At 37.6% G+C, this 23,833-nt stretch overlaps 3 protein-coding genes across 16 annotated transcripts in view; all 3 read right to left on the bottom strand.

Moving 5' to 3' along the window:
* Positions 1-7: 7 nt before the first annotated feature.
* Positions 8-1,294, bottom strand: LOC6738028 (sporozoite surface protein 2). Its single transcript, XM_002084807.4, has 2 exons — positions 1,135-1,294; positions 8-1,072 (listed from the first exon to the last, which is right to left on the bottom strand). The coding sequence occupies exons 1-2, from the start codon at positions 1,163-1,165 to the stop codon at positions 108-110; spliced, it is 996 nt and encodes a 331-aa protein (XP_002084843.1). The 5' UTR covers positions 1,166-1,294; the 3' UTR covers positions 8-107.
* A 101-nt stretch (positions 1,295-1,395) lies between these two features.
* The window catches only part of LOC6738024 (rab11 family-interacting protein 3), a 41,615-nt gene continuing 19,177 nt past the window's right edge, over positions 1,396-23,833 (bottom strand). For 5 of the 13 annotated variants that reach the window (XM_016171469.3, XM_016171465.3, XM_016171468.3 and 2 more), the window contains 7 exons: positions 21,947-21,985; positions 21,067-21,181; positions 4,107-4,241; positions 3,553-4,009; positions 3,338-3,486; positions 3,030-3,068; positions 1,396-2,746 (listed from right to left, as the gene is read on the bottom strand). In XM_016171469.3, the coding sequence (XP_016031830.1) occupies positions 2,618-2,746; positions 3,030-3,068; positions 3,338-3,486; positions 3,553-4,009; positions 4,107-4,241; positions 21,067-21,181; positions 21,947-21,985 (1,063 nt within the window). In that variant the 3' untranslated portion in view covers positions 1,396-2,617. Of the gene's footprint in view, positions 2,747-3,029; positions 3,069-3,337; positions 3,487-3,552; positions 4,010-4,106; positions 4,242-4,310; positions 4,534-7,604; positions 7,638-7,928; positions 8,898-14,352; positions 14,590-15,909; positions 17,448-21,066; positions 21,182-21,946; positions 21,986-23,833 lie in introns of those variants that run through there. The other 8 variants (XM_016171471.3, XM_016171477.3, XM_016171475.3 and 5 more) reach the window with 7 other exon arrangements.
* LOC27209289 (peptidyl-prolyl cis-trans isomerase) lies at positions 15,284-16,119 on the bottom strand. 2 transcript variants are annotated; one of them, XM_016184736.3, is made up of 2 exons: positions 15,979-16,119; positions 15,284-15,924 (listed from the first exon to the last, which is right to left on the bottom strand). In XM_016184736.3, exon 2 carries the CDS (start codon positions 15,884-15,886, stop codon positions 15,392-15,394), a length of 495 nt encoding a protein of 164 aa, XP_016031840.1. In that variant the 5' UTR covers positions 15,887-15,924; positions 15,979-16,119; the 3' UTR covers positions 15,284-15,391. The 2 variants fall into 2 exon arrangements, with proteins under 2 accessions (XP_016031840.1, XP_016031839.1); XM_016184735.3 differs by having other exon boundaries at positions 15,284-15,886.

Raw genomic sequence — 23,833 nt, 5'->3', positions numbered from 1 at the left:
AATTACTTTTTTCTGTGTATTGTATGCATTTAATTAAATGTTTTGTTATATTTTTACACAAATGTTATTGTTTTGATATAATACTAAGACTAAGAGTAATAGCTATTTTAAAGCGCCAGTTCCTCCGCCTTGCATCGCCTCATGCAAACTCCCAGTCGGCACACATCCTCGTCCACTGCACGGAACGACAAATCGCGGTGCTTGCAGTTGAAGGTGTTCATTACGCACTGATTTGCAAATTCATGGATGCAGATTCCATTGAAGGCACAAATGGGCGAGTACTCGAACTTGGTGCATAGCTCATCGCAGTTTTCCGTAGATGGAGGTGTCATAATATCCACTGGCGACGTGGTGGTCGTGCCACCCATCAGAAGATGGAAACAATTCCTGTTGGGTACTCGCTTGGGCATTGATGTAGATGCGGGTGCGCTGGTGGTACGACTGCTGGGCTTAACAACAACTGGTTTATGTTCGGAAGCATCGGGAATGGGTATGCCAGGATTGGGGATTCCATGGTTGGGGATACCAGGGTTGGGGATTCCATGGTTGGGGATGCCAGGGTTGGGGATTCCATCATTAGGAATGCCGCGGTTTGGAATTCCATGATTAGGGATTCCAGGGTTGGGAATTCCATGATTAGGAATGCCAGGATTTGGGATTCCATCATTAGGAATGCCACGGTTTGGAATTCCATGATTAGGGATTCCAGGATTGGGAATACCATGATTAGGAATGCCAGGATTTGGGATTCCATCATTAGGAATTCCACGATTCGGTATTCCATGGTTAGGGATGCCAGGATTTGGGATTCCATGGTTAGGAATACCAGAATCCGAAACTGATCTTGTCACCCGCACCTTATTATCAGATTTCACTGTAGGTGGCACCACTACCTCCTGGACAACATGGACCTTGCCCGGCTTGATCTCCTCTACGGTGGCGACCTCTTCCCGTTCCTGGTTGGTAAGGATCACGGGCTTTCCATTGGACAGCAACGGCACTTGGATAGTAATCCGACCGATTTCTGCATTTGGCACAACCTGCGCTGTGGTGAAGACGAAACACAGCAGCACTGGAAAGCACAAAAGTAAAACTCAATTCTGTTTCAATCGAAAATGATATTCAATTGCCCACCTGCGGCCAAGTAATAATGTGGCTTAAACATCCTGTAACTTTAACTCCAATGTCTTCTCTGTCCTTCACTGCTGTAGAACCCGGCTTATATAACGCGTTCAAATCGAAAAGATCTTATGCAATCTTCCCTGTGAAGCAAACCTGTTCTTCGCGTCACGCTTCCTTAATAAATTAAACATTTATGTGCATTGTCTTCAAACGAGTTTCGCCAATTAGTATCGCTTTTATTTTAGGGCCAGTCAAAAAAAAAAGGCGGGCCTGTGTTTATAAAATATTCTTCTTTTTATTTTGATATAAGTTCAGCGACTTGCATCTAGTAAATTACATTTAAAATTCCATATTTCGCAGCATGTCATTAAACCTTATGGACTTTTTTGTTAGAGTTATCTAAGCCTTAGTACATTTTTTAAAACATCCGTTTAAGGCAATAAAATTTTGATTAACGATTACACATCGATTCTCGAGTTTTCTTGGATATTATTATAGCTAAATTAGGGTTGACCGCTTGAGTTGTTCAGTTGCTAAGACTATTAGGGATCGCTTTCGTTGGAGCTATCATGTGTCATCCCTAAACGTTTGCACATTATGTCCATTTAATGTTGTTATATATGCAGAGTAAGATTAGTTTTAACTGTGCTATACATTGACATATGTGTGTGTATTAATTGGATTAATTCTGAATTGCATAACTCCTCGTGATAATTGCTCTCATTTAGACTCACATCAAACTAAAACTCCGTCTTCGTATCCTGGGATTGTCCATACCATAAACGCAAATTTTTTGATAGATTTTTGTAACTAGATTACAGGCAAACTAAGGAAGATCTTTCCTGAGAGCGCAAAATATGGATAGAAGGATTCAAGATGTATACATGTTATAGAGACAAGATCTTTGTGATGGAAAGATTTGAAAAAATGGAGCACTTGTCCTAGCAAAAACCTTCTTAGCTGCCATAAAGAAATTGGAAATATTTCCTTTCAAGCATCAACAGTTCATAAAATCTCTTTATGCTATACACATTCACAATCAGATTTTCTGGCAATTATCAATAAATTAATGGGTTCCATTTCATTAATGAGTGAAAGAGTTTTTCCGACTTAAAATCTAACAATATTTATAAGTAATATCTTTATGGATCAACAACACGAACTATACAAAACGCAAACTAGAAACGAAGGAAAATAAACTTTTACACAATTTTAGACTCTCTTTATACAAAACATAATCTAATCGAATTAAGGACTTTTTCATCATTTTGACATGCAATCTTTGTGTTCTCTGCGTTGTTTTGGTTTAAAAATCTACATTAAATTGTTATAAAATAAATTACGACTTAAGTTAGGCATAAATACATGTATAGAGTGTAGCTTAAAAAGTTAACGTAGAGTATGGTTTAGTTAGTTTATTAATTTTAGGTAATGTTAGGTGGTTGTGGCACTCTGCCGAGTGCCTAGGGTTGGTTTGTTCTTCCAGTGGGCTGCACTACTTTCGCTCCATGGGCTTGACTTCCAGCAATTGAGGATAGTTCTCCACGATGTTGAGTAGAATGGTATCAATATAGTGCTTAAGCCGAACATTTTCATCCTCTTTTTCCTGGAAGGCCTGTTGAAGCTGCAAAACATACATTATTATTAGTATTTTGAAATATATTTAGGCAACACACAAAACATGGATAAAAAAAGAATTTGAGAGTGTATATACAAAAATGAATGTTATAGGGTTATCCAGGTGATAAATTGTCCGTAATGAGTTTGATCGATAAAAACCATGAACCAATATTAGTTTGAAATCAAATTTCGTTTAAGTCAAACTGCATTGCGTGCACAGTGGCTCCAAAACCGTGTTTTATTAATTGTTCTTTTTGTTTGCGGCTTTTGCGTGATTGAAGCATTACCTGACTTAAGGATGCTAATGTGGCTGAATCCACAGAATCCTGTAATACAATAAATGTCAATTTAAATACACATGTGGGCAGATAAGATAAATGGTTTTTAAAATAAGCGCAGGGCAGTACGGACACTAGTAGGACACTTTCAAACTATATGTTCCAAAATAGCATTTTAATCAGTTTTCTTTTGCAGTGACTGTGCGTGTGCTTTTGGACTTGGCATCTTGACTGTGTTTTTGTGGGTGTGGAGATGATGGATTGGACTACACTAAAAGCGGAAGCAGGTGACGTAACATATGGACTCAAATACACACCTGGGCTTGTGACATCTCCTCCAGCTCCTGGGCCAAACTGTTGAGGGTCCCGTTCAGCAGATGGCGACCCTGCTCCACGCCATTCGTCAGCATGGTGGCCTGATTGGTCAGCATCGTGGCCTGCAGCTCCTCGTTCTGTTCTTCGAGGGCTAGTAAAGAAAAAATTTGCATATTTAGTTATAAGCTCTCAACATTGATTGAATGTGTTCACGTACTTCGATTCTTCTGGCGCATCTCCTCGAGCTCCTGGTGCAGCTCCTCCAGTCTTATGCTCTCCGGCGATGTGGTCGGCATTGCCCGGGCTCCACTCTCCTCGCGTGCACGCTGCAGTTCTCGGCCCAGCTCCAGCATCAGCTCCTCGGTGGACTTCTTCTCCTGTTCGTGGCGGCGCAGTGCCTGTGTCTGCTCCTCGAGCTCCTGTTGCAGGACGCCGATTTGGTCGCGCGCCAGCTCCAACTGCTCCTCGGTGCGATGCAGGTCATTGGCCTGCTTGTCACACAGGACACGCAGTCGGGCGGCCTCTTCCCGCAGTGCCGTTGCTTCGATCTCGGTCGCACGGATCTTCATCTGGCAGTTCTCGTTCTGCAGCGAGGCTTCACGCTCCACGCGGGCCAAAATCTCGCGGTGCCGCTTCTGCTCCTCGGCCAAACGCTCCTCGGCACGTAGTTCCGACTGCAAGAAAAGTGTCACAAAGTTATTGTTTGTTCTAAGAAATTTGGTTCCGATCGTGTACTTTAAATAAAAATAAATAAATACAATAAATACAAACCTCTCGGTACTGCTCTTCGAGCATGTGATAACGCGCCTGAAGGACTGCATATTCGGTCTTGGTGCGGGTCGTCCGATCCTCAGCTATATTCTGTGTATCTGACAGATCGTCCACCTTGCGCTGCAGCAGTTCCAGCTGTAAATATATAGAAAAAGAGAACTGATAAGTCTATATTCAAATACAAAGGTTCGTGCATCGACTAACACAATCTTTTTTCATGTGCCGCAGATCGAGGAGAAGATCGTTCACCAACTGCACCTCAGCCATGGGATATTTCACATACATTTGCCTATATCTATATAGTGTGCAAATGATTATATATTTGCTGATATATCTTTTCACATTATTTAGGAATGCTCGCAGGTTTAAAAAAATTCAAATTATTTCTGCATCGCCGCGTAGTCTTTGCTCATTTGACGGCCGAAGCAGACTGTTCGTTCATATTTTCTCGAAGCGACAACGACAACTCTCTGAAAATGCTGTTAATTACACTAGTCAACACGCTAACAAAATGTTGATAACAAAACTTGTGCCTCAAAGTACAATTTTTCAACAAAAACATTCCACTTGAGAAGCACTTTCGATGCTTTTCCTACACATCTGCCATCCCACTTGGTTTGCCCAGTGTTATTGGCATGCCTTGCCCATATGAATCTCATAAATATTAAGCATACGCCCCATAGGCAGCCACTTCAAGAGAAGGCGTAAAAAGACACGCACACACAGATTGCTAGTGTTTTGCATTCAAGTTTTGGCCAACTATTTGCTGGCATGTGCATCTGTTTTCGCCATTACAGATTTGCAGCCTGCTGATTTTTGCGCAATTACTCATGACCCGCCCGCGCATTACAAAAACGTATAGGAAAAATAAAAACAGAAGTTTTGAACATGAGTCGCTTGCCTGCTGATAAGAAATATGCAAGATGAATGCAGTACAGGATGCCCCAGAGCTGGCTTATCACAGCAACCGGAAACAGGGTGCGTTTTTTCCGTTTTTAACAAACACTTTTGTGATATAAGCTTGCATATTATTTATTTTATAAGCTGGTTTTAGTCTGTAACTATGAAAAATCTATCTAATATTGAACAGCAACGCGGGACTCTTGATGAATTAATTCTGTCACCTTTTGCTGATTGCACCCCTGCTACACCCCACAATCGTACTACCCCCATGAATGTCAATTGAGAAGTTCAATTAGTGCCTACAAGCGGTTTTCATTTGGGGTCGGCACCCAATGACGCTCCAACTGTGCGGCAAAGGGTTCAATTATGCTTAATTAACTGCAATTGGCTGGCAACTATTCGCAGTTGATAATTTTGCTAGATTTACAGAGAGTGTGGCACTTTATATTCGATCGAGATGTGCGCACTGAAAAGCGATGGATACACGGACACACAATCGACGTCAAAGGCTGCGCGGCAAGTACTGAAAAATGGGCCTAGGGCCCCACCAAAAACAAACAACAGAATGCCATAGAAATGGAGAAATAGTCAGAGAGTGGGGAATATATAGAGAGAAGAATTAGCTTGCTGACTCAACCGAAAAAGTACGATATGGCGGGGTCTCAATTAGGGTATGTGTACAATGAACCATGCCAAAAAACTAAGCATATTATATAGAAACTAGAATTTAAATTAAATGTCTGCCGAATTCTTCCGAAAAAAAGAATACGGAAAGGGGCAAAAGGCAGAAAAATAGCAGCGAAAACAGAAGTCGCGACTCATTCAGAAACCGTTTGGTCAAAGCAAAGAAAGTAATAAAAATAAAATGTTGCTGGGGGCATAAAGAGAAAACGATAAAAGTGTAAGACAAATTGAGTAACAAGTGACAAGGCGTTGTACATAGAATCATGTAAGAATGTTATGGCCGAGTGGCCCGACTATAATATACCCCGTACTTAGTTCATGGCAAAATTCAGCACTGATCTATAGCTTATCTTGAAAAATCGAGAAGTATTATATAAAATTCTTAAGATACAATATATGATACGAAATGTATATTGAAGCTTATTAGAATAAGAATTCCATCTACAATATGCCGTTAAGAAATAGAAGATAAGTCTTTCCTTTAAATACTTATAGTTATTTAGTACTAGGTATACGAAAAGTCGTAAGACAACGGTTTCTGGCTTGTCACTTTCCTCTTTCTCTCGCCTGAAAAAGGTGTTCCCGAGGTCATTAATGCCTTTCGGCCTTTTTGAGGGCCTTTGATTTTTCCAGTTTAGTTTTGACAAGTTGATGGCACGACAGGTGTAACTGAACGATGGGAAATGTGTAATGTCAAGTGCGGAAATACGAAACAGATGTTATGGGGTCCATGAAGTTTGGCCCGAAAATATGGGAAAATTGGAAAAATAAAATGGAAAAAGAACACGGTGTTTGAGTTTCATTTTAATTTTGCCCTATTCTAAAAGTTTTACCTTGCAACAGTTTACACGTTAACAGCTCGTAAATAAAAAATTGGAATGAATTGGTAGCACTCGAACATTAAAATCGGCATTAGCTTTGACCCCAAATGGAAAATCTTGACTTGCAACACACACTCACAATTTCCTCCTCCAGCAATACAATGCCCTACAATTGTTTCATTTATCAAATGAGTTTCCTCACTAGTTTATGTGGATCAAGTATGGTAAACAAATCTAGCATCCGCCGGAGGTTTATCGCTATTCAGAAGCAAAAATAAAGAGCTGACCTCCAGCGCAGTGTTTCATACGTAGAATCTCGGTGACCCATTTGCTGGACCACTGGGAAAATAATACGCTTGATAATTGATTGCATTAAATACTGGGAGTTGCATCAGTAGCTTAGGGAAAGAAATTTTACTTCGCTGCCCCAAAACTGGAGCAATCGCCTTAGAAACCAACGACTTCCATACTTTTCTCTCCATCCAAACGAGCTTCTGTTACTTTCGTTGACACATTTTCCCTTCACGGCTAATCATCAATTTTGTTACAGTTTTTTGTATCATTAATTTTGGCTCCGTCAACTAATTTCTCAAAATGTCTATAGTATTTCGATTTTCCTTTCTTTTCTCACTGATGATTTGTGACCGATGATCTCATTTGGCACAGAATATAGTATTTTTTGTTTATCGTTAGCAGATGTCTAGCAAATTATATGGCAAATACAACAAGTTCTTCGACTTTGAAATTTTATTTTTGGCCCAGTTTTGACGTTTAAAAAGGTAAATAAGTCAAGGAAATCGTAAACAAAACAAAAAGGTGGAAGCACATGGTGGTTTTAAAATAGTGTAAAATCTAAAACTTTTTTAAAACAATGCAAAAGAAACTATTCACATTTTAAGTCTTGTAACTAAATTGTTAAATACTTATTTAAAAACATTTCAGTTTCTTTAGCTTAGTTGTATTTTATGTGAAAATCCGTACATATGCAATGTTTCATATTTTAACAAGGAAACCTTTTTAAAAATTTCCATATTTTTTCGGAATCAATTCATAGTTTAATGGAATTTTCCACCACTCAACTTCAACTCACTTCGTTAGTTTCCAGCATATTTTTTCAGCTAAGCCTGTTAGGTAACAATTGATTAATATGTCAAAATCGGAATGATATTTCCCACAGCTGAACAAAACAGTTGAACTAAGGCAATTCAAAGGTAGACTAAAGCAAATTGCATTCAATTGCGGCTTATTTATAGTGAATGGCCTGGACATTATTGACAGAACGTATATACTATATACTACTTAGATGTCATGACATGCGAACTAAAAAACGGGGGCGTCACACACCCCCAATGAACCCTGAACTTTTAGATGGAACTAGCCCCGGAATCGGGGGAATTAGTGGTACACTGCTTACTTGCTCATTGAGATTATCGCAAATCTCTGCGCTGAGGGCGCCGTTCATCATGCCAACAGGTCCTGATCCGCCACTGCCACCACCTCCTCCTCCCCCGCTATTGGTATCCTCGAAATCACAGAGTAGTTTGTTCTTGAAATTCTTTAGGTTCTCCAATTTGAAACCGTTTGTATTCGTATTATTCGTTTTATTATTGAATTTACTTGTCAGGTTCTCCAAATTGTAGATTTTATTGTTATTATTATTGTTTATATGATTGTTGTTCGATTCGAGGCTGTTGTTGTTAGTCTCCAGCTTGTTTTCGATGAAAACCAGCGAATTGGGCTCCGAATTGGATGGCACAATGTCCTCAAAGTCCGCTGGATTGAGGCTGAGAAACGTCTCCTGATCGATCAGTATGGGCGGGTGTTTTCCAAAGCCACAGTAGTCACTGCCACCACCGCCAGTGACTCCCAAACTGTAGGCGTTGCTTAGCGGATTTTGCGAGGCACTCGTGTTAAAGCTCAGATTCAGATCCTCCAGACTATCCGTAGATAGCTTTCGATTTTGTTGCGCTCCGATTCTGCACTTGTTGTTGTTCAAATTGCTATTGTTGTTGTTGTTGTTTTTGTTGCTCTGCTGATTTGTGGGTCCTACGAATTCGAATTGGCCCGCCCACATATCATAGGCTAAATCGATGCTATCGGGCTGGCTGGCAGGTTGACTACTCATGATTTACTTTTTATTTTATTATTGGGTAGTTTTGTTCCTTATTGGGGCGTGGCACTGGTTGGGTTGATGTTTTGTTTTCATATATTTTCGCACTTTGATGTTTTGCTTTTTTTGATTTTGTGATTTTTAATTTGTGTGGGAAGACAGTTTTATCTTAGTTTTGTAGGCACATAATTCAGATTATTTTGTATTGCTTTGTTTTCATCTCTCAATTTGACTTTAAGGCACTTTTCTGGGCATATTTAGGCTTTTCTCTGGCTAAACAAAATATGTTTTATACATAAGAATTTTATATTGCATTATTTTGAAAACCTTTGTGGCATTCAAATTGATTAAATTTATTTCATTTTATTATCAATTAATTATTAATTATTATTAATTAATTACTCGATGTTTTTTATTTATTTTAAATAGTTATTTTATCATAGTTTATTTTCATTATTTATAAAACTAATGAAAAATAGATTTTTTAAAATCTTTTCAGTTTCTTACAGTAAAAAAATCTACTTATAACCGCTACTGAGCACGTCTTTAGGTCCCATAACAATCTCATTTAAAAATTCCCCTTGCATAATTATAATCAAAGCAATTCTTCAGCAGATCTCATCCAACAGATTGTCCCCCACGAATTTCTTTCTGTATCTCCAAAAATGAGTTTCTTGAACTGCCAGCAGAGTTCACAGAGTAAACAAAAGAATTTTCTTTCCCCCAAGCAGTAAAATGAATTATGCAGAATCGTAATAGTTGCGAAAAAAATAAATAGAAGCTTTGCAAATGATTTCTTCTCTTGTATCGCGATGGCCTTTAGCACAATTCTTAACAAATTGAAAGGTAATTGTTTAAGATTTGGATAGGTCTCATACAAAGAGGAGAGATGCAGAAAGCAGAGCAAGAAATTGTCTGGTAACAAAGGCAAAGAATGGTGGAAAAGCATAAAGAATTTTTCTGTATTTCATGCAGGAAATGCGCGCTTGCAAAAAGATAAACAAAACAAGAGAGTCCACGAAGACAGTCTCCACAACACTGCTTGTCCCCTCTGCAAGCCACTCTTCTCCCAAACAGAGTCTCATTCTTTCTACACGACTGGGTTTGGTTTCTTCTGGGCTTCTGGCTAAGTTTAATTTCCTAGCTGAATTGATGAACTTCGTGTAGATAAAACAAAGCAATGGAAAGAAGCGACCAAGAAGAGGAAAAACTGTTGGTGCATGCAATTCTTCTGCCGTAACTGAAAGAATTGCATAATCTAGTCGGAGACCGTCTTTGCTCTTCATTGCTGTCTCTTCTCAAGCGATGATTCAATCCATCGCTAGAAACAAACGTCATGGGGAAATGTGTCATGAATTCGAATTTTCTCATCTTTCGCTAAATTTTTTATAATAAATTGTATGATTCAGAAGAGCACAGAAACGGGAATTATACAAATTAAGATGAAAATAAGAAGGAGAGCAGAATATACAATTCTGCACACTGGCTCATGTCAAATGGGTTTAAGTGGCTTGTCATAATAAATTAGAATTTATTTGTTTTACTTGTTTGCTCAGCTAAGAAATTAGAAGCATTCTCTTACATACGAAAAGAGGAAACGCGACGATTTAAATCGTTATTCATTTTTAAAGTTTTAATGCTCTGCTTTTTAAAAATCACGTTGATGCCCAAAACCACAAATCCCTCAATGAACAAAAATAGAAGCCGAAAACAACTTGACCGCAAGACTCATTGATCTGTGGACAATTTTGTCAATGGAGCATGGCAAACGCAGAAGCAACAACAATAACAACAACTTTCACCAACAAACCAACAAAACTTGTCTAGTAAACAACTGAAAAAATAACAACAACAAGCCGTGTCGTACATATCTTGTGCAACTTGTTTCGTTTCGTAGGAAAAATTATGATGAAAATTGAAAGTAAGTGAAATAGCCGCTTCAACAACAATTTCTATTTTCAACTGCAATATTTTCGGAATTTTATGCAGTAGCAGACACGTTTTATGATGCATCTTTCATCGCCTAACGCTCGAAATCCGAACTAAAGGAATGTTTGGAGTTCAGCTGAAATATCTGAGTTTAAATGGGGGATCCCATAATGAATGCACACGCGCTAGTTTGGGAACTATTAGAGTTTATGCGTTCCCAGATAAAGCATTTATGTGGAGCCATAAAGATTGACTTGTTTAGCATAAATAGCTCACATTTGTGGTGATATTAGCTGAGGTAGCAAGTCATGGTTAAGTTGGGATAGGGTGCATCATAAATAGATTTTGGGGGAAAATATTTGGAGAATTTAAAATCAAGAAGATTTATGTGATCGACGCAAACCCATAAATGTTTTTGAATAGAATCACAGCACTTCCTAAATTCGGATGCATTTACTCATTCTAATATACATTTAAGTGGGTAGTTACTTCCGGACCCTCATCATTTATGTATTCTAATCTAGATATAAGTGGCTAGTTTCTTTCGAACTTTTGTATTCCTACGAACCCCTAGAAAACTTCCAATATTTCAACTTGGCAACAAATTCGTGCCAATTACCCCGTCTAACCTCGATTTCCTGGCCTGGTGTTGCAGTTTGCATTTGCAATTATTTCTTCTGTTGTTGCATTTTACATGGCAATAAACCTTTCGGACGACCGCCCACGCTAAGACAAAAGAACTAAAAGGTGAAACTGAAACAACATGCTAACCCCATTTCACAGCCTGGGGAAAACGACAAGGAGGGCTAGAGATGAAGGAAAAGACACAAAAGTCGCGACATACAACAGCTGTTTCCTGCCACAAACTGATCTACCACAAATTGTTTTTACCTTCCATTATTATTGCATTGGTATAAGAAATATTTAAAAAAAATAAGAAGATTACACAGATAAAAGCGTTCTTTTTTCTGGCATTAAGTGTGCTAGTCACAGTTATCTGTACATTATATAAGCCAACCCTCTCTTTATTCTTAGAACCAACAGACCGTAAAATTATTTTGTTCGGACTTTGAGGAGAATTCTAGACAATTTTACATATCCTCGTCGTACAGCTATTTTCCAACCTCTCCATATTTTCATTGTTATTTTGTTCCTCAGGTTTTGAATACCCGCCTAGTTTCTAATTACCAGAAAATGCAATGGCTGGCTAAGTTTGCTTTTCTTTTACTTTGAATTTGTGGCGTGCTGTTTACTTTTGTAGTCTAGTAAACTGAATCATTCTTAGTCTTTTCAAATTGTTGGGCGACTTTTATTGGTAAGGTGCCCTTGTCAAAGCTAAATTTTCACGTTATCACATACAAATTTAAATAAAGGTCAATATGAGGGCCAATTAAAAGCAGGGCATGACTGATAAAGATTTTACTTTTCGCTTTAAATGATTCCAAGTTGATTTACGAAATAAGCAATCAAATAAATAAATTACAACTTTATTAAAAATGATTAGGAAACCCTATTCCTTCAATATAAGTACAGTAAGTATCCTAATAATCTGAATTCAATTCAACTTAAACCAATTTGCTAATGAAGTAAACTTTCCTTTCTTGTCAGCTGAATATTTTTGGATTATCATATCTTTTCAACGATTTTTTTCTCGCCCATGTCAGGCAATCAAAAACAGCATAATAGAAAATTATCATTAGCTACTCTTCAGCAAAATTGAATTCCACAAAGATTTGCATACAATGGTCGACGAAGGGAGGGGTGAAAATGGGGATGAGTCGAACGAGGGGAGCTCATTAAATGCAAATTTTACTCCGCTGCTGTGCACTTTTCATGCAACAAAGTGAGACAAGAAAAAAGGTTGTAAAATACACAATGATTAAGCGAAATTGGATCAGGAATGTTGAGCACCACATAAACTATTCATGATTTCAAATAATTATATATTTAAAGACTTTGGATCAACCTGATGGGGATCAGATGCATAATTATAATGCGTTTGATGTACTTTTATGTGTCAAGTAAATATTTTATAACTTTCTTGAAGCATTTGCTTAAAAGAATCAAAAACAAATGATGCAATCCTTTAAAATATTTTCAATTTTTCTGCCGATTGTATGATCTTAAATGATCGGTGCTGCCAAGCTTTCTCACAAATATTTTTCAATTTTAAAAGTGAATAGCTAATTTTTTCGATTATTTAAAATGGTGTATTATGTATTTTATTACAACCACAATCGAGGGAGAAAAACAAATTTCGATTAAAGCACGCGAAACGCGAAAAGCAAACTGAATGAACCAGAAATTCAGGGGCAAAATAAACCGAGGCAGTCGCCAGCGATAGGGAGAAAAATGAGAGACTGGGAGAGCGAATATGGGGAGGCGCAATCTTTATAAATAGGAAAAAATAATAATCAACAAACAAGAGCAATGACAAGGGACCGAAGAAAGAGAGCGATCCGATCCCCCAAAGGAAAAGTTTTTCGCCATATGTCCGAGGGTGATTCTCTCGCCAAATCCGCCCGCCTCTTTTATTTTGAACATATGGTTTTTGAGTCAGGGACAGCGCATAATTATGTGGAATTTATATACGGTCACCCCAAGCCAACCGCTCCCCAAATGCCTCCCATCATATGTACATACATACATACATAAGTATATGTTTAACTCATTACTAAATAAAAGAGCAAGTGAATAAGCGTGGACACGAACCGAAAAGCAAGAGTAACGGGATGCATGCGGGATTGGATGGTAATCCCCATCCATCTCGTCCCATCTCTTTCGTACACCCCCTTTTTTGTTGATGTCATCAGAGGGTCTTTTCCGTTCTTTTGTTATTGCGGCTACCTTAGGCCTTTTACTTATTGGTTTTTAGTGCTAGTTTTCAGTTCCGGTTAGTTGTCTTCTTCTTGCTCCGCCTCGGGCACTGTGCCGTTAGATTTATATGCCTACTAATTGACGAACCATCGCTAATGAAAGAATATTTTCCTACCAAACTTAACGGTACGGAAAATGCCTAGTAAAAGAAATTAAGAAGTACGAGTTATGTATAATGAATGAACTTGGAACTGCTATGCGTGATTCTCGGTGGGAGCCCTTGATTTATTTAATTCCCTTTTGATGGAGAAACTTCCGAAAGCAGAGAAAACAAAACTTGATTTTTAAAGAGGTAATATTATTTTGGTTTTTCATTTTCCTTTTACTACAAATTAAAAAAAAAATATTTTAAACTTGTCTCCATTATTAATAAAAAAAAATTAACACAAAAATGATTTATTGGTACATTCAAGACACAATTAATTTACGTTGTGCCGGTTTTGCAAATTTTATCACCTTATCTTCCTTCGTTTACTTCATCAATTACAGTCAGGGCTTTTTCAACGTTTAACGCCCCATTTCGAAGAATTGCTTTGAATTGTTTAAGGCTATTTTATTTTTTCTTACATTTATTATTTTTTTATTTATTTATTATTTTTGTATCATTTATCAATTTTATGCCACACTTGATTTCCATTTTTTATGATTCGATAAAACACTTATTCAACCGCACTTTTCAATTTAGGATCAATCAAGCAATATATTTGCCAGAGGGTATGAAAATTAGAAACATGAGCCGAACAAGGGCTACTTTGATTACGGGTTTTCACAACAGACCATGTCATTAACGAATTTGTTTTGATTTCACATTTGCCAAAGGCACCTGACACAGCTGATAAGCGAATTCGATCGATAATAGCTAACACACAAAAAACACACACGAATTGAGGTAACTTTGGGTTAATTTTCTCGAATTTCGAACCTTTTTTAATTTGGCTATTTTGCTTAGGAGAGCAGCAGCAGCAGCTGCATTTTCCTTAGCATTTTCCTTTTCCTTGGCAGTTGCATTGCCCAACAACAAAACACCCGCGCGAGAGAGCGCGAGAGAATGAGAGACAGGGCGACCGTTCGTTGCGCTGCTCCGCTTTTCTAGTGTTGTGAACGCGGCAAGCGTTAAATGCAATCTGAGAGAGGAAAGCGCTAAAAAGCCAGCGCCAAGTCGCGGCCCCTCCTCTGCCGCTGCCTCGGTCGACGTCGGCAGAAACCGCGACTTGTTTTGGGTGCCCAAAAAATAACGAAAAGAAATACAAAAAAACAGAGCCTCAAAGCAAAACGAACGCAATAGAAAAATTCCACTAATGCGACTTAGCAGTGTTGGAAATTCGTAATACATGCACTTGAGAAAAGAAAATTGGGTTTGCTGAGTGCTTTATATACACATTGTATCACAAAGTTATCCAGGTGTTTTTTGGTTTAAAAAATAATGCTGACTTCCAATAATAATATTCGTATATTAAAAAAAGAAAAGCGATTCATTTGAATTTAAAGATTTATTTAGCAATATATGTATTACAGATGGATCCACCGGTTTATTCTTTTTATCTATTTTTTTATCAGTGTAAGTGACTTAATAGACATTTGCAAAGTGCATTCGGGTAAAGTGGATAGAAAGGCTTGAGGGAAAGGTGATGGGAGACAGAATGAGAATCGAGTGGAAAGAATCAAAAGCGACATATGCGAGCATCTCTTGAACTAAATTGAGTCAATTAAAAGTAATGGAAAGGAAAATCAAAGGAAAATGAGTCAGGGAACTGGGCTGTTCAGGGTGCTCCGGATGATTCAAAGAATTGGTTTGAAATGGGGAATTTCTTTAAACATATATGAGAGCGATGTAAATAATTGAACAGAAGAAATACATTATTTTGCACCCCCTTTTATTTTGCTAATTTTTCTTGAAAAGTATAATTTCTGTGTAATATTGTAAGTGTGTGATTGACAGCACAATTATGTATTGACACCCTTCAGAGGGCACCGCAGTCTTCGATAATAACTTTCTTGCTGGTCTTCCCATCTTTTGAACCGTAGGATTCTACCTTCTGGACGATATCCATTCCCTCAACGACTTTGCCAAAAACGACATGCTTATTATCCAGCCAGGTGGTTGTCCCGGTGCAAATGAAAAACTGAGACCCATTGGTATTGGCCCCAGCATTGGCCATCGAGAGTACACCAGCTCCGGTATGCTTTAGCTCAAAGTTCTCATCGGGAAACTTGTTTCCATAAATGGAGCGTCCTCCAGTTCCGTTTTGATTGGTGAAATCACCTCCCTGACACATGAAATTCGGGATCACGCGGTGGAATGGAGATCCCTTGTAGCCGTACCCCTTCTCACCGGTGCAGAGGGCCCGGAAATTCTCCGCCGTCTTGGGCACCACATCCGAACGTAGTTCCATCACAATTCTTCCTATCTTCTCTCCTCCTGCGGCTATATCGAAGTAAACGCGTGGCAACGACATCTTCGCAAATGCCGAAAATTTTCGAAGGAAAGCCAGATCTATTAGGTTTAAAGTCGAACGATGCCTTGTTCAAACACAAGAAAAATATTTACCGGATAACTTGGAGGTGACAGCTTTATAATAAAAATGAAACGACTTTCAAGAGAACCGTACAGTAGATCAGCTGGAACTGAACTGACGAATATTCTGGGCTAGTCAGGGACCTGAAGTAAGGGCTCTTTGAAATTCATTCCACAGCCTTCTTTATAAAATCCAGTAGCAAAAAAAGGGCATCAATGCAGGCTTCCACAATTTTTAATACATTTCAAATTATGGGTATATTTGTATATTTTAGGTAATAATTTCTTTAAAATAGATTTATTGTAGTACCTCCCCATACACTGACTTAAACCTACCTTTATCCGTGTCACAACGTAATCTTACAGACCTTATTTACTCTTCTAATTTGTTTAACCGCCGCCCTAATCAACGCAAAACTCCCATACTTTTAAAGCCGGCAATATTTACCTTTCATTTGCAGTTGTGTACAAACTCCACGCGATGAGTGTATGTTTGTATAATTAGGCAAAAAAATTTGTCAATATTTACTTAGCAAAGCAAATACAAGTTTTGCTCGCAAACTGTGAGAATTATCCAAGTTTTAAAGAAGTTGCTATTGCATTTATATTTATTCATTTGTATGTTGTCAATATGAACGCATAGCACTCCTTTAAAACTCTTGTACTCCTACTTCTTTGGGTTTAGCACATTTTGTGTATATATTAAAGTCCAGGGCCTAGTTAGTTTCCAAGACAACAATTGCTATTTGGGTATACATATAAACAAGAATTGTTATAAGGGGAAACTAAAGGAAGGTTGAAGTACGATAAGATTGGCTAGTAACCAAGAACGTTGTAAACACAATGTTCGAAAAAGTAGGTTTGGCATATTTCATAAGTTGCAAGGAGAAAATTAAGAAAAATAACAAATTAATAAAAATTAAAAACAAGCTCTAGATAATCTCACCTCAAAATGCCAAAAGTTTAAGATGATTTAACGAAAGAAGGTTATTCGCACGTAGGCCGTAATTGTTAACTCGACTCTCCACTGTCTCATTACTTATAATAAATTGTAGTGCGACCAAATAGCGAAGACAAGAAAGATACAACCCATAGTTGGCCAAGACAAGTGCAGCCCCAACTGAACTCGAACTCGAACCCGATTCGATTCGTTTTGACTAGTTACCCATTAATGTAACGCCCCGTTCGCCTTGGACAACCTTGTGCAAAAAGTAATATACGGAAAGCCAACATGACGTAATGGAAAGCGTAGGATTTCTACTTGCCAACTGCTCCCACAGCCACGCCCCCAGAAATAGGCGCCTCTTTATTATGGACTTGCGAGTGTATGAGTGTGTGTGGGAACATAAATTCACATTATGGCCAATTCTTCGGGCGATTTTTCAGCTTAGATAAAAGGTAGACAAGAAACACTTTTGTGGGTTCGTTTTAGCACTTACCAAGTGGAATTGGTAAGATAAGAGTGCTCGAGGTAGTTTGTGTTTGGCTATTGTTTTGCTTACCTGGAAGTAGAGGAAAATAAAGAACGAATTATTATTAGATTTGGAATAGCAAAATTCAAGATAATGGATATGGAAACGAGGTGAATGTAAAGTCAACACAAGAAGCATTTTAATGTCAAGCAATATTTTTCAGAGGGTGTGGATATACAGTACAAGCCAAAATGGAAGAACCAAGAACCCAGAAACAACTAACGCCATACAAATTATTACACTTTTCCCAACAAGTTTAAGAAATATTTTCCTATTTTCCAACTATCGCCGATCGATCCATCAACTGAAAACCGGCAAAGAAAAACGTTTTCTGCACCCACACTCTATAAAAAAAACCACTGAAAATGGATTTTGTCTAGCGGTTCGTGCCATTCGTTCCGTTCGCCACCTGTATGGGTCGTCTTATCGATTAAACAATTTTGCTGGCACCTTTGACGCCCACCTTTAAGACCATCAGAAGTCGAGGCCCGGCACAACATAAAAAGCATAAAGCCGAGCCGAATGAGATATGGAAGGGAAATACAAAAATAATACGAAAAACTCGAGTAAAAACCATAAACGAAAATCAATTTTTAACCCAAATGTGACGTTGACCCAGAAACCATCGAAATCCTAAAGACAAAGAGACCCACACACAACGAATTGAAGCATAAACGTTGCAATTATCATAATTAATGCAAATGCTCCTTAAAGTATACCGAAGTAAAAACGGAATTAAATACTCAAAGGCATTTACGAAAGCGTTTAACCCAAATGGGCTGAAATTGCTGCGATTGGATAGATGATGCAAGTCCATAAGGGGGAGGTTAATTGGTCGGAATGACAGAGAAATTGGTTTGCTTAGTCATATTATCATGGGAGTGCAATGTTAATGTTTTGAAACAGTTTACACAGTTTGGGAAATATTTTTTAATTCAATAATTATAATATATCATTCAGTAAGCTCGTAGGACAGTAAATCATCTTGTAGACCATGATATATATGCAATACCAGTAAGTAAGCCGTTGTTCAATAAATTCAAATAGTGATTTCTTTGCAGCGCACTTTGAATATATTTGTTTCCTTCCTGCTGACTGTAGCTTCATTTGTATTCCATTTACTATATTTATGCATTCTATTAGCCAGACACCTGGTGGAAGTTTTTTGTAAAGGCGATGCCTTGTAGGTGGCTGTTTCCAGTCGACGCCTTCGTCGATGCGGCGAAGATATATGCACATGTGTATGTTGCCACTGGAAGAGCCAAAGCCGGGGGGAGATATTCAATTCGAACGATTACCAAATCCTAAACATTTTGCTTGGGCAACAACTTCAAGTGATGTCGTCAGCGGAGATACTCCACTTGTGCATGTATTAGGCCAAGAAAATAAAACAGATTTCATCCCCACATCTCTTGCCAACTCTGACAATTGAACAAATTGCAATTGTGGCATTGTCTTGGGCCTGCCTACAGTTATAATTGCATAAGTGCGACGATGCAAAACAGCTGCAAAGAGCCCGAGACAAATGCAGATTTTAATCAACCTCTGACAGCGCTGGGAAAACTGGGAAGACCATGTCAAGATCCCCCATCCCGAAACCTTACGCAACACCTTCGGTTCAATCCAATCCGATTCTTTTCTTCCGCATTAGATTGTCTGATGAGTGACCTCAGCTTAATTAAGCCAACGGAGCATTAAAAAAAGTAGTGGCCGGGGTGCGGAAAATAGGGTCAGCAGTAGTGAAAGAAGAACCAAATAGAAAATCGTATTCGGTGCAGTGAAAATCTTTTTGGATACGCTTAACACTTTCCTGGGCATCGGGCCAAGGTGAGATGTGGAAAGTTTCTTGAGTTTTCACAGTCCACTTTCAAACAGATGTTAGGATTGAATATGAAGACAGAATGGGATCTAATTACTACTTTTATATTGCTGTAAAGGTAACTAAAATATATTTAGAATTCAAATGAGCGAATTAATATTTCAATGCTTTCATATAGCAGTACAGTTGATGCCAAAAACATTCTCCTTCTTAATAAGCCGTCTGCTTTTCCACTCGCAACTCATTTTGTATTCAGCGCCCAGTTTCACACAACAATCAAACGAAATGCGAGGCACTTCTTTGACTTGTAATGATCTTTTGGCCCAACTCCACCTGTTTCGCACCTGGCCAAAATCCCTTCCCTCTTCTACAAATACCACTTCCGTTTCCCGTTGGCCTGTTGCATAAAAGAACAATCGCACAGGGCGTTTAAAAATTGATTCGTACGTGAGATTTTTCGCAAAAATCATTTTCACTCCTTCTGTTTATATTTCTCCTTTGTTTTTTCCTGTGCGCTTTTCCACCTTTCCTTTTGCCGGCGACTTTTACCACGTTCATTCCTCCTTTTATTTGTTTATTTTGAGCAATTATGCAGAAAGCGATTTTACATCGGTGTGTATCAGCATTATATGTGTGCACTTCTAGCAATTGATTTTATTTTGCTTGCTTTCTTTGAGGAAATCTTAAGCGTTTCAATGATAGGAAAGAAAGTTTTTGCTTAAAAAATAACTTGGTTTAGATTTTGGTATTGAAACTTTCATAAGAGGTAAACAAATTATATTATAAACTGTAGCAAAGTAAATATAGTAACGAAAATAAAATAAGCACATTAAGCATACATAAACTTTGAACTCAAATATGCACATATCCATTACAGAAGCCGATGAAAACCACACACGTACTGAACTCTTCCTCATATACATATGTGTGTATTTCTTTCTGACGTTTCCCACAAGGAAAAGCGAAAATAAACCCTGCAGACATCGATGATTTCTCGACCTCTTTGGCACTCAATCAAATAAGCATCTACATGGGCAGTGGGAAATCTAATCGACAGTGATCCGGCGGAGGCTGAGTGAATTTCAATGACCTTGAGGCGCCAATGCACTCCCCCCAATGGCCATGGCCAATTGCGGAGAGCCTGCTAAAAATGCTTTTGCTTTTTTCGCTTTATATAATAGTCGGCGGAGCACAATCGGATTGGATCCGCAGAGATCGCGATAGACAACGGCAACCTACACAAAACCAAAGCACTGAATTTCACCTGCCAAGTAGCCACGAACTCCCAGTAAAAATACCAGCGAAGGTGACTGCCTCAGCGATTGAGGGAAAGAAAACACGTTTGATTTCATTGCGGCCGAAGATCCAAAGTGAAAAGTCACAAATTCACTTTTCCAGGGATTTCGGTTTTTATTTTCCCAACGAACATGGAAAACATTTTCGGAATTTCGTCTGAATGAAAATGATCTTCAAGCTCACACACATGTTGGGAAATGAATTTTGCGATTGCGAATTAGGTTCAAGTGCAGGTTATGTCTCTTCATCAGCAATTTCTTTAATGAAATATCGAGCTTTGACAATTTTTTTTTTTTTGGCAATTCATGCGACGGTACATTTATTTATTTATTCCGTTATTTTTCGCCATCTAATTCGAAGACTTTGAAATCGAATTGTGCAAGCAAAATGTGTAAAAAGCCGTGGAAACTATGTATTTAAATTGATGTTTTAACGATATCTAATTATCTGAGCTTAGGAATCCAAAACATAGTACTACTTGAGTTTTATTTAATTATAATAATTATTTGTGCTTTGTTTAATCGGTACACTTACCCTATAATCGTAGTCATGACGATTCTCCAAGCTTATGTCGCTGTACATGTCTTCTGTTGTATCACAGTTGGAGCTACGGCCCGATGAGTTAAAGCTCGATGATCTATAGAGTTGGCTGAAAAACATTTAATTTATAAGTAATTTAATCAAATAATTTTTAAATTCAGTTTTAACTGTTTATTAAAAACTCGTAAATTTTAAAAGAAACGAAAAAATCAAAAGAAAACGAATTCGCCTTAGAATTCAATTTATACCTTTTCGAATTCGCCTCGGTTAAAATAATTTTTACTTGACAATGTAAATGAAAATGTATATAATATGGGTGCAAGTCTTTAACAATACAGCCATTTACGTCGAAAAACTTAAACAATTCAAGGACAAAAAATAAACATTTACAATTTAAAAAGATATTTAAATTAATTTAAATTTAATATGAACTACTATTTGAAGTCATAATATTGAATCTGGCATTTCTTTCTGCAAACTAAGATATACTAGTAGTGTGTTTGGATATACAGTATAGCCAAGACTTTAACCAACGGAACAATTCATCTCAAACTGTAGCACAATGTTAGCACACAAGGCGATTTCGATATGTGCAGCATACTTGCCGGCTGCGAATGGGATCTGTAAGCAACTTTCAGTGCTGTCAAATTTAACGAGACCAGTGCTACCCATGTACCAGCATGTAAAATGTAAAATTTACAATTTATAAAGAGTGTATAACACATCTTAGAGTTTTAATATTAAATTTAAGATGGTTTTTGGACAGAAAAACATCATTTGCTTGCTGTATTTAAAAAAACTCCATGAAAACACTAACCATAAAATCGTGTTTATTATATTTCTTGTTAATGTTAATAATAAGTAGTAAACTCACCTGGCTAAGGCATTTGAACTAATCTGCCTGCGGCCGGAACTGAAAACGAAAAATAAACCATTGATTAGTAAATTAAACATACTTTCCGCACTCTACCAACAAACCACCAAACCACTAAGAATAGATAAATGCAAATTTAACCCTAAGTCTAAGCGAGCCGCAACCCATAGAAGCCCTTCAAAATGGATGAAATTCCAGCAATTCGAAATGCAAATAAATTGGCTGGCATTGAATGGCCAACAAAAAAGAAATTACCCACAAAAGGCAACTTGAATAACAACTTGACGCAGGCAGCCAAACAAAAGTAAAAAGAAACCAAACACGTGATAATGAAGGAAACAACACTACCAATGGTAGCTGCCAAAATACAACAAAAACTGCGCCACCCACGCGAACAGGTAAAAGAAAATGGGAAAAGCCGAAATGCAGCCAAGAAATTGTAGCAGCAAAGAAACGTCAAAGACAAAATAATTGCGAAAGATGTAGATGTAGACAGATAAAGAGACTCAAAAGACACAAAGACGCAGACGACTAAATTTCGAGTAAAAGTGGAAAAGTGGGGGAAAATGTGTGTTTGTCTAAAGTGCATATCGGGAAAATGGGTCAAAGGTGGGAGACATTTTGCAACTACAACAGATGAAAGCCAAATGAAAAAGAAAGAAAAGTGCCGGAAAAGTGTCTTCATTTATTTGTGTGCTTTTGCTGAAAGGCTTTTTAAATAAATATTCAGAAGGGATAATTGAGTTGTTGCATATTAACGAAATAATATACGCGTTTATATATAATAAAAAGACTCAGTTAAAATTATTTTTTATTATTTTTACGAACACCTAAAATACCCATCAAACTATAACATCGCTTGCATTTGTTAGTATTTTGTTCTCTTTATGGGCTGGCTAAAAGCATTTTGCGGTTTTTATCTGAGGTGATCTCACATGGCAAATTCATGGAAAATTTTTTGGATTTTAGTGAGGCCGTGCCATAAAACCGTAGATTTGAGAACCGCAAATAGTTTCCGTTTTGGAAAATTGAAAACAAGATATTAAGCAAAATTTGCAAAGCCAGAAAAGTTTGCAAACAAAACGTTAGTTATTCCACTTTTCTGTTCGACTCTTTCTGTCTCACTTCGGCCCCAACTGAACTCATTAGCCCACTTTTCAGTTTAGTTGAGCTCAAAAAAATCTATCTCATCTGGGTTTATGGCACTCTACGAACACAACTTTATTTTATGTTTTAATTTACTTTATGTAAAAAGCCAACATACAAATTGAAGTTGCGTGCTCGTAGAAAATGCAAAAAAAAAATCCAAAAACAAGCCAGCAAATTATTGCAAATTGACCAGAGCCAAAAAATGTGTTGAGGGGACCTGCTGCAAAATGTTGCGCAATTTTTGCAGCCAAAAAGCAGAAGCAGAAAATGAAAAAAAATATTTGCGGTTAGTTGAATAGCCGCTTTTTATGAGTCATTGGTCCGTCTGGCAATTTATTGATGCAAAGTGAAGTTGACATAAAGTGGCAGCCGAAAAGTTGCAACTTTATACTCGTCGAGCCGCAAAAGTTGTATTTAACTGGTTCTATCCACAAAATAATAAATTAAGATACATACTTGATCTGCAAAAATCAAGAAAAACTGGTGGAATATATATATATATATATATATTTGTAAAACAGATTTCGTTGATTATAACCTTGGCAATTGGCAAAATTACATTCGACTGTTTTATTATGTGTTGCAAAAGCAATTAAACTACAGCATTAAAAATAAAAATGTTTTCAACAATAAAAAATTAACTTGTATAACGAAAACTACTTTTTTTTTGTTAATTTTTTGTTTCCTCACATTAAAGCCCACGAAAAGTCCACATAAAACAAACCAGAAAAAGAAAAT

Source organism: Drosophila simulans, chromosome 3L, assembly GCF_016746395.2.
Source record: "Drosophila simulans strain w501 chromosome 3L, Prin_Dsim_3.1, whole genome shotgun sequence".
Classification (NCBI taxonomy): domain Eukaryota; kingdom Metazoa; phylum Arthropoda; class Insecta; order Diptera; family Drosophilidae; genus Drosophila; species Drosophila simulans.
The sequence above is the reverse complement of the archived record's forward strand: the minus strand, read 5'-3'. Positions and strand labels throughout refer to the sequence as shown.

Bases quoted from the DNA above. Each gene is read 5' to 3' on its own strand.
- LOC6738028 (XM_002084807.4), bottom strand. From the start codon at position 1,165: ATGTTTAAGCCACATTATTACTTGGCCGCAG. The intron at 1,073-1,134 runs GTGGGCAATTGA...TGTGCTTTCCAG, and splicing joins ACATTATTACTTGGCCGCAG to TGCTGCTGTGTTTCGTCTTC.
- LOC27209289 (XM_016184736.3), bottom strand. From the start codon at position 15,886: ATGTCGTTGCCACGCGTTTACTTCGATATAGCCGCAGGAGGAGAGAAG.